This window comes from Ruditapes philippinarum, unplaced genomic scaffold (genome assembly GCF_026571515.1).
Source record: "Ruditapes philippinarum isolate M1 unplaced genomic scaffold, ASM2657151v2 ctg3692_1_1_1_1, whole genome shotgun sequence".
In the NCBI taxonomy this organism is placed as follows: domain Eukaryota; kingdom Metazoa; phylum Mollusca; class Bivalvia; order Venerida; family Veneridae; genus Ruditapes; species Ruditapes philippinarum.
The window spans coordinates 17070-35337 of NW_026865572.1; the positions used below are offsets into that span (position 1 = coordinate 17070).

At 33.7% G+C, this 18268-nt stretch overlaps 1 protein-coding gene across 1 annotated transcript; it reads left to right on the forward strand.

Moving 5' to 3' along the window:
• The first annotated feature begins 13533 nt into the window (after positions 1–13533).
• Positions 13534–16440, forward strand: LOC132729603 (toll-like receptor 4). Its single transcript, XM_060715386.1, has one exon. It carries the CDS (start codon positions 13663–13665, stop codon positions 15892–15894), a length of 2232 nt encoding a protein of 743 aa, XP_060571369.1. The 5' UTR covers positions 13534–13662; the 3' UTR covers positions 15895–16440.
• Positions 16441–18268: the final 1828 nt, after the last annotated feature.

The following is an 18268-nucleotide window of genomic DNA, read 5'->3' on the forward strand; positions in this document are numbered from 1 at the left end:
AACACATTCATAGGCGATGGCCCTAACGGCATTCCGTAATAATCGCCGTAAACAAGCTGTTTATTTACGTATGACATCATAATTTACACTGAATATCATGTTATACTATCCTATGATGTCACAAAATTAAAACGAGAGATTGCATTAAAATTACATCTTTTAGCAACTTTTTATTCGAGTAGCTATCATCATGAAATCAAAGTGCTCCTTGGTTCGTTGATCATGTTGCCATGGTGATCGGCGCTTTGCGAATATTACTTTTATCATGTTTTTTAATTTAGAAATATGTAGCAGATAAATATTTAAGTAAAGTATTAAATCATCATATTGATATGTCTGCTTAAAATAATTTTATAGCCTTGTCTACGAACTTTCCGGACAGCCCTCGTATATAGGGAAACTGCTGACCAGTTAGATATATAGAGAAAATATATTTTGCCGTGAAATTGTAATTCATTTTATTATGTATGCAAATTCAATTTATTTTATAAAATTATGTCGACATTTAATTAAGTAAAAACACTGCTGATCAATTTAATGTTATTTCAAATTGATTTAAGCCGTAAAACTCTTCTTATTCTATATGGTTAGCAAATTTAACGCTCTTTACATTCAGGCGAGAAAATGCTGACCAGTTAAACATATACACATGTAGTAGAATCTGCTGACCAGTTAGATATATAGGGAAACTGCTGACCAGTTAGAAATATAGAAAAAAATATATTTTGTCGTGAAATTTTAATTCATTTTATAATGTACGAAATTCAATATATTGTATAAAATTTTGTCGACATTTAATTAAGTTAAAACACTGCTGACTTATTTAATATTAATTCAAATTGCAATTATTGCTTTTGAAAATACATTTTTTTTCCGTTACAAGATTTTTCTATTGAAATATCACTAACAAGAGATTTTGACAAAACTCATAACATCATAATTCTTTATAAAACATTAATTCAAATTTTTTGCATATCTTGAGAGGTATAAAAAGCTGTTTAATATATCCTTTTAAAATCACGGATTTATATTACATGTAGTAATGTAAATCCGTGTTAAAATGTATGATATTATGGTACTTTAAATGTATATATTAATTTAGTTTATAAACATAGTCATATAAATGCAAAAATTAAAAATATAATTAAAAGAATAAAAGTAATTTCCCATCTTTTTATTACCCCCTACGGCGTGTTTATATAACTTCACACCTTCAATGTTTCCCTTCTTTGTGTAACTGGTCAGCATTTTCCAATAATCCTTCTTTATTTAACTGGTCAGCAGTTTCCTATATATCTATATCGTCAGCTAATTCGTCAGCAGTTTAGTGCGACCCCTTCCATGATCGCACCGTTTGTCGGTGAGTTAGTAAATTCTGACCAAGCACCGGTAGACGCACGACAATGCGATACGATATTATTCCAAATGTCGCTTCGCATTGTCGAGTGTCGCTTCGCGTTGTCGAGTATCGCTTCGCGTTGTCGAGTGTCGCTTCGCATTGTCGAGTGTCGCTTCGCAATGTTGAGCGTCGCGGTGTAAAAATCATAAAAATAACGCGACATTTACTCGACATTTTAAAAATGTCGCTTCGCGATGTCGAGTGTCACTTCGCATTGTCGAGCGTCGTATCGCATTGTCGCGTTGTCGTTTCGCATTGTCGAGTGTCGTGGTATGCACTTCTACCAACCTCGACACTCGACAATGCGAAGTGACAATGCGACAACGCGAAGTGACATCGCGACAACGCGAAGTGACATCGCGACAACGCGAAGCGACGCTCGACAATGCGAAGCGACACTCGACAACGCGAAGCGACATTTCTTAAATGTCGCCCTTTTTTACCGCGACATTTCTAGGCGACAGTGCGACATATCGTTTGACACTGTCGAGCGTCGCTTCGCATTGTCGCATATCGCTTCGCGTTGTCAAGCGTCGCTTCGCATTGTCGCGATGTCACTTCGCATTGTCGTGTGTCTACCCTTAGACGCGACGGACGACATTCTAAATGGCACGATAAGGACACCGTAGTTCAAGGATTTTTTTTCAACTTGTCCTTGACTGTCAAGGTTAATACACTGTCAAGGTCAAATCAGAATAATTCAACATGTAAGTTTGTCATATGTGGTATTTTGTCTAAGCATGAATCAAATCTATAAATAAGTAACAAAGTTATGACAATTTAAGGAACAGTACTTACAATAATTTGACATTGAAATTCAAGGTAAATTAAAGGTCAATGTAATATCAGAATAATTCAATATGTCTGTTTTGCCATCCAAGAATGAATCAAATCTCTAAATGAGTAACAAAGCTATGATAACTACAGCAAATTTCAATAATTTGACCTTGACGGTCAATGTCAATTAAAGGTCAAGGTCATACCAGAATAATTTAACATGTTGGCTTTGTCATATGTTTTCTTTTTTGCAAGTAGATCCATCAATCAAATTTGTAAATAAATAAAACTGTTATGACAGTTCACGCAAATTTTGTATAATTTGACATTGACAGTTAAGGTCAATACAAGGTGAAGGTCAAATTAGAATAATTCAACATGTCGGTTTTGTCATATGTGTTCTTTGATGCAAATATGAATAAAAACTATGAATGACTAAAGCTACTATATCTAAAGGTGATTAATACCCCCCCCCCCCCCCCACCCCACTGGCAACCTTAACTTTTTGAAAAATAATTGGTTTGAAGCAAAATTAGAACTCGACCTCTAATATTTTGTGATGGTTCATCTGTGAACCAATGATTATTACAATTAATTGCCTATCTTTCAGAAAGCACATTTCTATTTTTAGTAACAGTGACCTTGACTTTGAACCTAGGGGTCCAAAAACAATCCAAAGCTAGGTCTCTTCATAAGCTTGCTAAATGCCAAGTTTTATTACAATATCTCATAAGGTTGTTATATACCAAGTTTGATTACAATATCTCATCCCCAACTCTTGTTATTGTTCATAAACCAGTTTTCTACTTTTAGTAAAATTGACCTTGACCCCAGGGAATTAAAAAACAATCCCAACCTAGGTCTTCATATAAGCTTGCTATATACCCAGTTCAATTCCTGAGTCTAGTTATTGTCCAGAACCATTTTTCTATTTTTAGTAATGGTGATCTTGACCCCAGGGGGTCCAGCAGCAAAACCAAGCGGGGTCTTTATATAAGCTTGCTATAAACCAAGTTTGATTACATTATCTCATTATTGTCTGGAAATCATTTTTCTTTTTTTAGTAACAGCAACCTTGACCTTGGACTCAGGGGTGAAAAAGCAATACCAACCGGGGTTTCCACTTAAAGTTGCTATATACCAAGTTATTACAATAACTCTAGTTATGTTAAAAAAACATAAAATCGGACGACCACCAGACCGACCGACAAGCTGACTCCTTAAACTTTGTTTGTGGAGGTAACAAAAACAATATTATACCTCATTTGCATACGCTCTTCTATATTAAACATGTTGTCATCCAGTCCATATATCGCATACAGACCGGCTACCCAGTCCATAATTCTTATACAGACTGTTAAACGCGACTTTCACGACCCGCAAGTTTCAGAAAACACAAACAGACGGTATTGCCTATCTGTCAACATTTTATTAACAAAAATGGAATCTTAAAAGAGCATGATTTTTTTTTTTGAAGCATCGCTTGAAAATAATAAAAAAATCTGGCTAGGGTTTGAGATATTTCACACACTGAACAAATAAAATTATTATTTGAAAGCAAATTATAATAAAAATGACAGAAACAAAAGAGAAAAAAGGATTTAGATTCGGTATAATATAACAAATAAAACATGGCCTTTCGGGCAAAATGCAAATTTACTGACTTGTTGGTCAGACCTTGGAAAGTATATGGCCCGAAGCGCAGCTAAGGGCCATATACCTTCCGAAGTCTGACCCACCGGTCTGTAAACTTGCATATTGCCCTCAAGGCCACATATAATTTCAATAATTTGACCTTGATTGTCAAGCTCAATAAAAGGTCAATGTTTATCAGAATAAATCAACATCATGTATCCTAGTTTAGAGTATATTTGTGACAATATTTTTCTTATATTTTGTTTATGCTATTAAACTAATCAATTAAAGCAAAAATTCAACAGATATCAGAAATGAAAATAACAATATATTACTTTTTTGTCATGAAAAATACAGAAGATAAGTTCTATAATAAAATTACAGAAATGCTTTTATAATCTAACAAACATAATCTGTCTGAAACAGTATGATTTAACTTTCATGTAATAATAAAAACAAGAACGTGGTGTATAAACACAAATTGGTAGAGCTGCGGACTTGTAGTCAGGGTGTCCTAGGTTTGATCCCCCAGACAGGCTGCAAATCTCACCATGTTACATTTGGAGCCCAAAATGTCATAATAATAATAATAGGAATAACTTTATTCACAGAATGTAACACATTAAGACATGTACAGATTGCAACACCTTTTTTTACAATGCAGCCTTCTAAGTTCTAAATAAAAGACATACCATAATTATGAAGAAAATATAACATGTAAAAGAAATGATTAAATTGTATCCCAGTTTTAACATATATCTTAAATTAGCACATATACTGAACATTCATAAAATTCATTTTATCAAAATCAAAAAACATAATTACTTTCTTCAGTGCATCATTTCAATCTGCAATTAACAAAGGTCAAAACTAAGACAGACACTAATTATTAGAAAACATTTTATAGTAAGAAATAAAGATAATAATAAATGTATGATGTAAATAATACACATGTACCATACTAAAGTTGATTTAATAAATATTTCTTGAAACTGTTTTTAAATATTGACAATATTGTTTTCCTTTTAATAGTCAGCAGTATGGAATTCCAAATAACCATGGCATTAAATTGGAATGTGTCATTAAAATAATTAGTATTAGTATGTGGTTTGTAAGCAAAATTAAATTTCCATGAGATTTTGATCCTAAAATAGATTATACTTTTGATAATTGGATGTGGTAAGTAAGTCTCATATTTATTGAGGGGACATATTATTCAGAGCTTTATATACTTGGACACTGGTGTGTTCTTGAAAGGCAATAGTATAAATTTTTTGATCGCTTTCTCATTGGAAGGTCTAGAATAATTTTCCAATTCGAGTTTGTATTTTGTGTATTTGGCATAATTATATAGTTTTTGTTTTCTTTTTCCCATACATTACAACAATAAGAAGGTATGCATTATAAAAAACATGCAAGATTCCTTCAAATTTACCTGACAATGCTAAGTAAGTGTATTTTCAACATAAATAACAAGCAGTTTTTGTAAAACTACATTGTCAAGAGTTGAGTTGTTAACTTTTAATTTAATGACGGTATATAAGCTCCATTTGAATTCACTTTCAGTGTACCAACAAGAAATAAGATGACAAATTTCATTATAGCGGGGGACTATATCACTGTATAGAAATTATCCCTAATCTGGAGACAAAATATATAAGCGGTACTCTGAGGGTTCTGGGTTCGTATGGTAATGCTGAAGTGTGGTATTCTGAGTGTCCTTGATTCGAGTCCCAGTCAGGCTGCATTTTTTTCTCATCGTTGATATCAATGTATATTTCTAGCTTATCATTTGCTGAGTTGCATTTATTATTGATTATGTCTTTAAATGCGAAATAGTTAGTGTCTATAAATTTGACTTTATTTTCATATTTGACATGAGGTGCAGAGAAGTTTGCATACACTTGTCAGCATGTAGTGGAGCCTTTAATTAATGAATTTAGTTTTATTTCACAAAGCTTGTAAGTTTTAGATAACTGTAGTACCACAGCGGTAATTTTCCAGACAAGAAGTGACATTAAACACCCGATGTTCACAGGTTGTAGGTACATCATACCAAGGCCGACTCTTGATACGGGGCAGACCATGATCAGCGTGGAAGTGTTCTCTGTCTCCACACTCAGGGCCCCCAGTCTTCTTGCTACAATTTTGTTTAGATTTGTTACATCTGTGTATGAAAAAAATACAAAAAAAACTAAAAGAAAAAATATAATTATTAAATTCTAAATGTGAACATTAAAAAAGGAAGGTATTAAGATCTTTGTACGATGGACATCAGAATTTTCCGCTACATCTACTTATGCACGTTTTTAATTGTCACTCTGCGCATGCACGAATCATAATCTAACATGCAGAAAAAAGTTTTATGTTTGTTTCTTAAGTTTAGAAGTAAACTAGAAGAATTTTTGTCACAAAAACGTTTGTCTCCCAAAACTATGTAGGTGGAAATCTCGCCAGAACTTTGACCTGTGATAGCCAGACTGGATTTTTCTATTTTTAGCTTTGGCAGCCATTTTGTGCAGCGAAGCAGAACATGCCGCGATATGCATAATTAGGGATGGTGATGATCACTAATGTGAAGTTTCATTGAAAATCACCAGTAGCTTGACCTGTGAAAGCCAGACAAGATTTTTCTACTTTTAGCTCCGGCGGCCATTTTGTGCAGCAAAGCGGAACGTGCTGGTGATGTGCACAACTACAGATGAAACATATAAACGATAATTTCGTGATTCCCGTGCTAAATTTACATTCATTATTCAAAACTATTTATGTAATCTAACAAGGTCAAAACGAATCGTTCAGAAGATCACACATGAGTCTAGTAACTTTTAAATGATAGTTTTAGAGTGTTAGATGTTTTTCAGCTGAAAAAAGTAGAGCTGAATGTGAAATGATTAATTTTGTCATTCATACAAATGTTCAATTGTTGAGTCAAAGCGATTAGGTAAAGAACACGAATGTTTTATTTTTAATAAATAATAATAATCTAGCTATCATTTACAGACGTCTTTTTTTAATTAAAAATAATGTAGTTACATTCCATACATTTTATAAACAAATTCTCTACAGTATGTTAAAAAACATCAAAGAAATAGATCCATACTAGAGTAATAAAATTTCTGTTTAAAAAACTTTGTTTTTGGTCGTTAATGCATGATGTCTTTTTTTTGCTGTGTTCTGTTTTATTTTGAGATATATATAATCACGCAAATGGTATTGAAACATTATGTGATATTATGCCATCGTGCTTGACTGTTCTCAGCAAGAACCTGGCACCGTGTTCACTAAGAAAACGGAACACGGTCATCTTTCTCGCCAACAGAAATAAAAAATAATCATTGCGACTGAGTAATATTTCATGAGAAATGTCTGTAGATAAAATAACTGTTTTTCATGCTATATATATATCAGTAATTTCAAAATTTTGTAAATATTTTGTCTACCAGAATTTAGAACACTATAATTAAGGTAAATCTGATAAAGTTTATATGGAACTTGTAAATGTGCGTATTTATTTTAATTTTATTTGTGCGGCCGCCATTACTCAAGGGTAGAAACGGAACAATATTCAATTTTGCCCTTTATATTTAACAGGAACTTATTTTTCAAAGGGAGGCAACTCCGCCGGTCTTGTGTTACACTTTTCAAGGGAGATTACTCTATTGGTTTATATGTTTACATGATTAAAATTCTAAATCAAAGGGCTGCAAGCTCTGTGGTATTTTCTGATCTTTGCAATCTAAATCATACAGACTATCTGTATGTATTTTCCTATATAGGTTTATTTTTATAAACTATAATTCATCTTACGCAGCGACGGCGTTAAGATTTTTTTCTATAACAGTTTGAGATTGATACATATGGAATTTTGCATGACTAGAGTTGCATCAAAAATCATTTTTTATGACAGCCACACTTTATCCTTGCATATCGTGGCTACTTCCTTAAAAAAGACACTTCAAAAAAAAGTTATCTCGACTAGGATTTGAACCTTAGGCCTCTCACACCCTAAACGAGCGCGATACGAGCGCGATACCCCTGCACCACGGTGAAGTAATACGTAATATGTAGCCTGAATAAAAACAAATACATTGTAATTCTAAATTGAGAATTTCCATTTCGTGTTTGTAATCCTTAATATTATGCAGGCGTCGCACTGTCCCGAATTTGGCATCAGATGGACACAAGAATAAGGAAATGTTCAAATTCGGATCTGATCGTAATAACAACGTGCCATTCGTGAGGGCATCTTTTGCCATCGTATGATCCCCGGCTGATTATTACAAACTCCGGCAGCAACTTCGTGAGCGGTTCCAAAATCTTTGGCATGCCAAAAAATTGCCCGAAGACATTGCGAAGGCTTATTTTCGTGTAGAATTCGTATGTCAATTTTGCCCTTCGTAAAGCCGCCATGAAGCCATCTTGTCAAATCGGGTAGTCTTTTCTTCGTGTGATCATCGGTGTAATATGACATTTTAATCCTCAAGAGGACAATACGAAGTAAACACGAAGATTCCCGATAGTCTTAAAAAGGGAACACGACTACGTGAAGCCCCCGCAATACCGTCGTGTCGCCATCGTATTTTGGTACGATGCCATCGAGATGGGACCACGATTAGGCCGAAGAAAGCAATTTTAAGTGGCTCAAGCGTTGCATGTTTATCATGGTGGACATAATAAACGGCTAGACCATCTTCCTCATCTGTCACTCTTGCACATCTCTACAGAGCCATCAAAGGCTTCCATTATTTACAATTAATTTACAATTATTTTCAGTTTATTTCCTGTAGAAATTACATGCTTTGATGATGCGTCAACCGAGAAAAAGAAGGCAGCAGCATTGCTACTTTTAAGACACCTTGGAAAACACAATGAGGCCCACGGGCCCACTTTGAGTGGTATGATAAAGTTTTATCAAATATGATAAAAAAACAAACAAGGAAAGGCAACGTCCAATGAATGCAACCCCCACACAACCAAGCAACAAGAACCAAGTAACAAAAAAGGACCCCCACCCCCAAAGAAAAACGGACAGGGCGCAAGGTAGAACACGGATAGGCTTACCACTTAAATGATGCATCAGACCAAATAATGGTAAACGACAAGGAAATCAAAGGAAACAAATAAATTTTTGATTTATTAAATAAATAAAACTAGAGGCAAAAGGGAAAATACTTACCGTAGACGAGAAAACAACAAGGGATGCCGACAAAAGTGTCACCAAAACAGTATGAAATAACAAAGACATGCATCTGAGGAACAAAGAGGGGCGCCGCCTTGGACCGGTCAGCAGCATAAGCACTGCTGGGGAGTTTAAACCGGTTAATAGTGCACCAAAAAACAGTCTTAGCCCACCATGTTCCTATTAACGAGACGGTGTAAATAAAGTGAATCCCCGGCAAGTAAATCTATAACAGTTGTTATGGTTTCAAAAGGTAAAATATGTAAACCACCGAGATGACTATGTAGATACATATAAAGGAATACCCATATGACCATTATAAAAGTACTCAATAATTTAAAGGAAGACAGAGTAACAAAAAAAATCACCTACAAGGGCCCGGCGAATCAAGGCAGAAGACGAACATTAAGGCAATTCAGTCCCAAAGGGCATTAAGAACTGTCCATCATAGAGTATCCCACTTGGTCCGTCAGATGTAATCAAAAGAGGAAAGGACCAACTGTTAAAGTGTTGAACACTATGCATGCGGTATATCTAAAAAAGTAGAGTCAAAACCTCTTTTGGTTAAACGTTTAATAAATTTAGTAAAGGCAACAATGACCAAAGATCTTGCGAAGTTTGTAAATAACATCTCCGTTAAATTCATTTTTGAATCACTACTGAATTTTGAGATTAAATCAAAGTTACGATTGTTAAATTTTGTAAAATATCCACGTAATTTATAAAAGCGGTAGCCCTGTTTGAGTAGCTTGCTAGTAATGAAAATATTTAGCTTGTTAAAATCCTTCACGTTGCTAAAAGCTCTAGCGAATCTATTTGACTGAGATACATATACCCCGTCAGATGTTGCATGCGGTACGTCTCCATCTAAATGATAGTTTACTATACCATAATCAAAGTCGTCACTTTTATCATAGATTTTTGTGTGAACAGAATTGTTTTTGATAGTAATATGAAGAGCCAAAATAAAGTTTAAACATAGTTTAATTAGCTCCCAATACTATCTGCAACTGAAATTTGCGCGGTTGGCCGTGGGTTGTATACCACCCGGAGGTGAAGGTCACTTGACGCCTTCGTAACCACGTACGAAGGCATCTTACTTAAAATACGACGTCGGGTACCTATCTTGTGACCTTCGCGTGTCCTGCTTGTAAACTACTTTGTACAAAATTGCATCTTTGAGGTGACTTCGTGTGTGTATCAGATGCGATCGCGTGACCTTCGGTAGGAATCGTGTGTGGCTCGGATGCGATCGCGTGACCTTCTATAGGAATCGTATTTGTTTCGGCTGTTGAGAGACTGTCGACCAATTTCGGGGCTATCTTCGTGCGAAATTAAAAATTTCATATTCGTATGCCCATCTGGTGTCAATTTCGGGACAGTGTGACGCCTGCATATCAATTTCGAGGTATTTTGTTCACGATAAACCTGTTTAACACTGATAAAAATAATTTAGCGAAAATCTTCTCGCCAAAACAGTCCGAGATGTATATATTCCACTACTCGGCAGTCAGATTTATTTGTATACTACGCCCTGGAGTATTCAGTAATCGACATAGCTAAAAATAGCATTTTCATTGATTAAAATGATATTCATCCGCGAAATTTGTGATTGTAACCTCATATTTCTATTGACTACTCTGAACTTTCAATGCACTGTAATTCGTTAAATGCCTACATTAAAAATTATTCTGTCTTTTAAATTGCTGGTTTTTAAGCAGTTTTGAGTAAGAACTACTTTGCGTTGTTAGGTCTGTTAGGAAATTTTGTGTTAGACCGTGGATGTTAGCTATGTATTTACTGATCTTGCGATCAGAAAATACAAAAATCAAATGATTTATTCACGAATGGTTAAATATAAGCTATTTTAATGTCATGTAATTTCATGGTGGTAAAAGTGTCTTTGTTATTGTAAAAAAAAATGTTAAAAAATATTGTTTTGTGGTCAAGTTCTTTATTTCTGAAGTTGGACAATCCCTAAACCTAATCATTTTTGTCCTGTAGGAGTGTAGTATTTCAAATAAATCGTAACACATCAGCAAACTGTTAATAAGTCTAGTAAATCGACTGTTTATAAAAATAATTTTAAACACTAAGCTGGTTAATGTTTATAAGTACGTATTTACAAAATTCAATTGGTCAGGCGCCGCGCAGCCTGACCCAGGGGCTCAAATAGTACGCCAAACCACCCCTATTGTAATATATATACAATGTATAATCGAGTTGAAAATGCGCACCTGACCATGAAAGACCTTATGTTGCTGTGTTGAGATGGATGCGATCTAATTAAAGATAGCCATGTTTTGTTTTTGTTTCGGTATTTAAGTCAGAAAACCATCAAATGATATGGCTTAAAGATGCAACCACACAAAAAAAATGAACAGATGAAATATGACAATGTTTATAGTAAGCTGCTTTCAATTTTAGACAGTTTTAAATGGGTTTGAGATATTTGGAATGATGACGAGATAAACTCTCTAAAGTACAGACATTCAGAAAAGTTTTTATTCTAATTAAAATTTGTATATTATTTCAGAGCAAGTTTCAAGCAATAATTAACATTTAATGTGCGATTAATGACTGATTTTGTTGCATTTATCACCATATTTTTACTGCTTGATTAACGCAGTAAAGGCTATTTTTGCACATTTTGATCTCTTTTAAATGGATATACTTTATTACATCCACCACGGTACTTGGGCGTAACTAAGCCATTAATTTAAACGATATTAGACACACTAGTGTGATAACACTTTGACTGGCGTGACGCCATTTGAGCTATACGCTTCACACTAATTAACAGTTATGCCCCTATCAAGCAGATCTAGTACATTCAAGTGCATTATTTTACACATTCTAACATGGTTCAAACTATTCTCCTTCAAATACAAATAGGACAATCAAGTGCATTATATCACGATATATGCACAGCATAATGAATGCTTAAAATGTAATATGACGTCAAATGTTTGTTTGTTTGTTTCATTTTACGCCTTTTCCCAACAGTATTTCAGTCATATAGGCGGGTAGTTTCCTTACTATCGTTCGTGGAGAGTTACACCAGTACTAGACTACCTTCCTCCGCGCTAAACTACCAAAGCATCTCCCGGGGGTCGAACCCACGCCAGAGAGGTAACTGGATTAGAAGTCATTGACTCTAACCCCTCGACCACGGAGGCGGTTATGACGTCAAATATGACGCCAATAGACCAAATTACGTCTATGCTTAATGTAAAGTGTAGTACCAATATTTCGACACCTTACGATAAATTTTCGTAACAAATTAACATTTTTTTATGTACAAATGTAATGTATGAGAGGTCTGTGGTTCGATCCCTAGTGCTGACATTGTTTTATACCTTCTCTTGTATTCACCGCTGAATTGAAGATTTGAAAAAATAAATGTTTTCATAGATTTTATTACGGTGGCTGATTTGGTACACTTTACGCGTTGCGTTTTCGATAGCGACAACACAACCTATATCGTATTCGCATTTTCGTCTTGTCGCTAGCGGTGCGTTGTATGTATATAAACAAATTATTGTGGCTGATTTTGTACGCTTTTGTGCGTCTAGTTGGCGCTAGCGACAACACGACAAAGCGACAAACGGCGCGTTGTCGCGCTGTCGTCTTGTCTCTAGCGCGGCACGCAAAGCGGCGCATTGTCGCGATGTCGCCCTGTCGGTTAGCTTATAAGCCAATCATTCGATTTGAACCGAGCGACAATGTGACATCGCGACAACACGCCGCACGTCAGCGTGCCGTTTGGCGTACATCGTTAGCAACAGGACGACAAGAGAAAAGTCCGACAACGCGTTCCAAATCAGCCACCATAATAAAGTACAGAAATATGCCATAAAGAACAAAACACAACAATTATTTTTTATAAGCACGCGTAATTAACAGTCCTTGATAAAGGGTCATTTTTAGACTGGGAAAATCCAAATCAGCCAGTGAATATGATACAACTACCAGTCAATATGATTTTATAAAATGTTCTGTTGACTACTGTTTGGAACATTGAGATTGCAGCTATTTTTAGATCATATAATAAAAGTCTGTATTAACTTAATGACCCGGGTGGGGTAAATATTAACACAAGGGTTATAATATGGATCAGTTTTGTGGAGGTCTACAAGGTAATGCTATATACCAAATATTTAAGCTATGGACATTGTAAATGAGTAAGTGTGACATTGACCTTGACATTGACCAACGACTCATTATGGTTAATATCTCTGCCAAGTAGTTTTAATTTCCTTCAACCGGTTCATAAGATACGGCCTGCTAACATACGGACAGACAACCAGGTGCATAACAACATACGCTGTAATTGTTTATGACGTATAAATGTCACAGGTTACTGTGAAAAAAATGGGAAAGTACCTGATTTTTATTTATATATATTTTTTAGCATCCTATCAAAGTTTCATCAAACAATATATTAGTGTATGTCACGCTTCGTTACTATAATTAACTGATATAATTTACAACAATATACACACTATGATATCGCCTTATGATTTATGGTGTAAAACTTTAAACATCATCTGTCTTATTAATTATTATTATATTCATGCTCGGAAATAATTTTCGCTGAGATTACTGTCGGGATTTACATTAATATTGCGCATGTTTTGTCGATGTTTAATGTTCTTTGTTAGAAAGAATGTTTACTTCCGTGATGTTTTATCTGTTTTCTGTATTCATTGTTTTCACCCACCAGAAAGCATGGATTTCTTCGGATTGTAGTATAGGTTCTAGTGATACTTTGACATGTAAAGAAAATATTCCTGTAGAGATACCTCTTGGCATCTCTAGGGTTGTTATATCTAATTATTTACGTACTAGTATTTCTAACATCACATTTTCACATGTAAGTTGGAGAAATGTGAAGGTTTTGGATATAAGCATAAACCCTGTTGTTGATTTTACAGTAGCCGGATTTAACTTTTATAGTTTAAATAATGTAAACGTGCTCGGTATTCATTCAAGGAGGTTTGAGGATATACATAGAGATGCGCTAAATGGACTGAACTCTTTACACACTTTGGATTTTTCAGATTGCTCATCTTTGGACACTACAGATCTCGTTGAGCCGCTTCTAGCGTATCCCCGTACACTGAAATTTCTCAAACTTGATCAGATTGGGGGACGCAGTGTCACAATTGATGGAAATTTTATTAATATGGTTGCAGTGAAAAAAATTTCTAAACTAAGTCTGTGCGGAATCAATATGTTCCCAGTGGGACCTCTCACTGCTACATACATAGAACCAACTTTAAAATACTTAGATATTTCAAATTCTACTATTCTACCTTCGAGGTCGTACAACTTTAATGATCGATATATATTGCTAACAAACATGTTAAGAAATATTGAAGTCTTGAATGTTTCCTCATTGCCGTATTCGTTTCTTGATTTAGATTTCACAGTTATAAGGAAGGTTAGTGGCAAAGATTGCCTGCAGATATTTAGTGAATCCAGATATAGATATATGAACAACTATTTATTTCCGAATATGAGTGTACTGGAAATTAACGATTTCTTAAAATATAAAATAGTTTTGAACAATTATGTCATTAACTTAACGTGTATTGGGCAGATGAATTTAAAGTATATATCTATGCGACAGAACAATCTTCAATGGATGAATATAAGTTTGTTTTTACCAACTGATTTTGCCGTCGAAGAAATGGATTTGTCCTTGAATAAAATACAATACATATCGCCGCAAATATTGAGTGGATTTTCTTATCTTCAAAGTTTGAATTTAGCATACAACAGTCTTGGATTTATGCAAAAATATGAAGAATTTAGCAAAATCTTTTCGGGGCATAGAAATCTCATTGTTTTAAATCTAGCATTTAATAGTTTAACGAATTTACCAGTAGATATGTTTATGAATAACAACAAACTTAGCCATTTGGATTTACATGGGAACAAGCTCATAACACTTAGTTTCAAGTTTCAACATTTGCACGGTCTTTCAATTCTTAACCTGAGTTTTAATGGCATAGTGGCATTGGATCCAGTCACTATAAAAGCATTTAATAGTTTCCGAAATGTTATCGAACGGATCGAAAATAAAACTGCTGTAATAAACTTAGATTTAATCGGAAATCCCTTTGTATGTGATTGTAAAACTGTAGGATTTATTGAATGGATATTTACAGATCTGATAGTGAACAAAACTCAACCTTACAGCTGTTATTATGAAGGGGAGTACCTTACTATCGACAAAAATATTATCGAAAAGTCGAAATTTTTATGCCATCGGACTCTCGTCATCACTTTCTCCGTGATTGTTGTCGCAATCATTGTAACATTAATTTCTGTATTTGTTACAAAAGCCCATTACAGATCCAAAGCAAAGAGGAGAAAACTTTCTAAAGAAAAGTTTATTGAAATGTTTTTGGGCGATGATTTCAATAAGAACCGTATATCCTTTATTGTTTATGCAAGCGATGATCTAGATGACCTGAATAAATCGTTCAGCCGCTGTTTAAACAACAATTTACAAAACGCTCTAAAGACTGACCGGAGACTGATTTCCAACGGCGACCTTGACATTGCTCCAGGATACCCTATCATAGACGAGGTACTACGATGTGTCACCAAGTCATGTACTTTGATAGCTTTAGCATCGAAGAAGTTCTGTGAAAGTGAGTGGTGTCAGATCGAACTGCGAGAGGCTTATAACTTAAATATTCCTATAATTTTGTTGTTTAAGGAAGATGTCGAGGAAAGTTTGATGTCACCGACAATGCTGGCAGTGTTTAAAAAATTTGCTAGAGCGAAACTTATTGCAAAAGATGACACATTTGAAACAGTTCCTGAATGGAACCAATTTGTAGAGTCTGTTATTAACTTAGCAATTGAGGGTACTGGACTTATGTAGAAATTAAACATATCTTAACTCTTCACTTTATATTTGTATAAAATGATTTTTATTCGAGATTTGAAAGGCTTAATATCGATAATCACGTAAGGTGGTTTCTAACAGAAAATATATTATCAAAGTTATAAAAGTCAATGTTTTATTAAATGTTGTTCAGTATCTTTAAATTTGACTTGTATACAGTACGTGTAATGTTAGTTCAATCTGCTGAAAAATTCAAAAACCAGTACTGCTGTGAAATAAAATGTAATACTGGTTAATACACCAACGCTTTCAAAAAGTAAACGTAATTTAAAAGATATACTATGCTCAAATTTGATATTAGAAAATATTGATAATTGCTACACCGTCTCTTTGTGAAGCACGTATTTTTTTTATTCGTATTCTTATTTAAACTTATTTACTAGTCGTAACAAAATATCATTGTGTAAATACAAAAACTATTGATTGTATAAAGATATATTAAAGTGTATAAAACTATATCTTATGAAACATTTTTTATAAAAATAATCAACAATAAAATCATAATGTTTCCAAACTTTTATGGTTGATTCTTGAAATAGTTGAAACATACAATGTCTCTGTTATTTTACACACGTGTATAGTGTTATATTGTACGTAATCAGAATTAAATATATATTTATTTATTTATTCTTTATTATAGTCTCATCTATACACATATATACATATAAAACATTTAAAACATTTAATTTGTATATAGCCATTCTCGAAAGAAGTCTGACTTGTTATAGCTAATACTAAGAGGGATAACTCCACATATTGTAGATTTACCTCCCTTATTTATGTATATTCACATTCTCAACATTTTCATCATATAAATCAATTGCAATAGGATGACATAATTGCACATTGTCATTATTAAAAAGTTATTTGAGATATTTAATTACAAAATTATAATAGACTTTTTACATTCTAAAAGTTTGATAACCTCTACTGACCTTGTCTTAAAAACTGCCATAAGAAATTATACTGTAAAATACTAAATTTTGTAATAAAAGCACTATCACGCAATATAAAAAATGGTTTTACAAAATCATTTGTCACTCATGTTTAGACAATGGATGAACTGTTCAGTAGTGATTATCAAAACATAGGGATAAAACAACTTATTTATGTAATTAAAATATATCATATTCTATATTAAAATTTCTATGTGTTTAAAATTATATTAACTGTTCACTCCAGGCAGGAGGTGAGATACAGACATTACATCACATTATTGTTTATGAATTAAGAAAATTTAATGTTCTAAAGACTAACACTTATTTAAAAAAAAATAAAAATTAAATTGTCAGTGAAACAAACATACTTAAACTGTCAGTGAGATACAGACATTACATCACATTATTGTTTATGAATTAAGAAAATTTAATGTTCTAAAGACTAACACTTATTTAAAAAAAAATAAAAATTAAATTGTCAGTGAAACAAACATACTTAAACTGTCAGTATCTATATATACCCCATCTCCTACATAGAATGAGATGATATAACTTTGCTTTACACTATTTACGCTACTAATACTTATAATAAAAAGGATATATGACTAATCCTGAAATGTAGTCTGTTAAACTATTTATATAAATGATTGTTTCTGGCTTTTAATATCAAAAAGCACGTTTTGGAACTTACTTTTAACATATGTTCATTTGAGAGTACAAAGCTTAATTTATCCTGATCACTTCAATTGTTAAATGAGGCACCAATCTCAATAGCTTTATTAACATGCAGTATCATTTCTGAGACTCTGATACAATGGGCAATGAAATAAAACATGAACTTCATTTTCCACTGCTAGTTCACAAATCGGACATAGACGCTGTTCTTCTGGGATATTTTCATATCTCCCCGTTTCTAAACGGGGGGGGGGGGCAACTCCACATCTAAACTTAGCTAACGCAGACTTGTATTTACTAGACATAGTTGAACATTCAACATACTTTTCAGTTTCATAAACAGATTTAAACTGCGTATAAGTCCTAAGTTTATTTCTACCTCTACCAGAGGGACCCGTGACATTTTAAATACTGGTTCTCCAATCATGAATGAAAGTATCCATGGTGCACTTACTTATCTTATCACAAAAATATTTGGAAGACATGTTAATACAATCGTTTGACATATTTAATAAATTGTTTGACAATAGATGTTTCTTAATTAAATGTTTTAACACAAATTTTAAGTAGGGTTTTATCCGTTTAGCAATGATTCCGCGCATGCGCCATTCGCTTTTAAGGCATTCTACTAACCTATGCTTAATATATTCTTTTATTTTAATTCAAACAATAGCCTTTGCAGAAGATATATAGCTTTATACCCTTAATACATTTCCTACAAAACAACTTTTTTCAGC

Excerpts from the sequence above, each read along its gene's own strand:
- LOC132729603 (XM_060715386.1), top strand. The coding sequence starts at position 13,663 with ATGTTTACTTCCGTGATGTTTTATCTGTTTTCTGTATTCATTGTTTTC.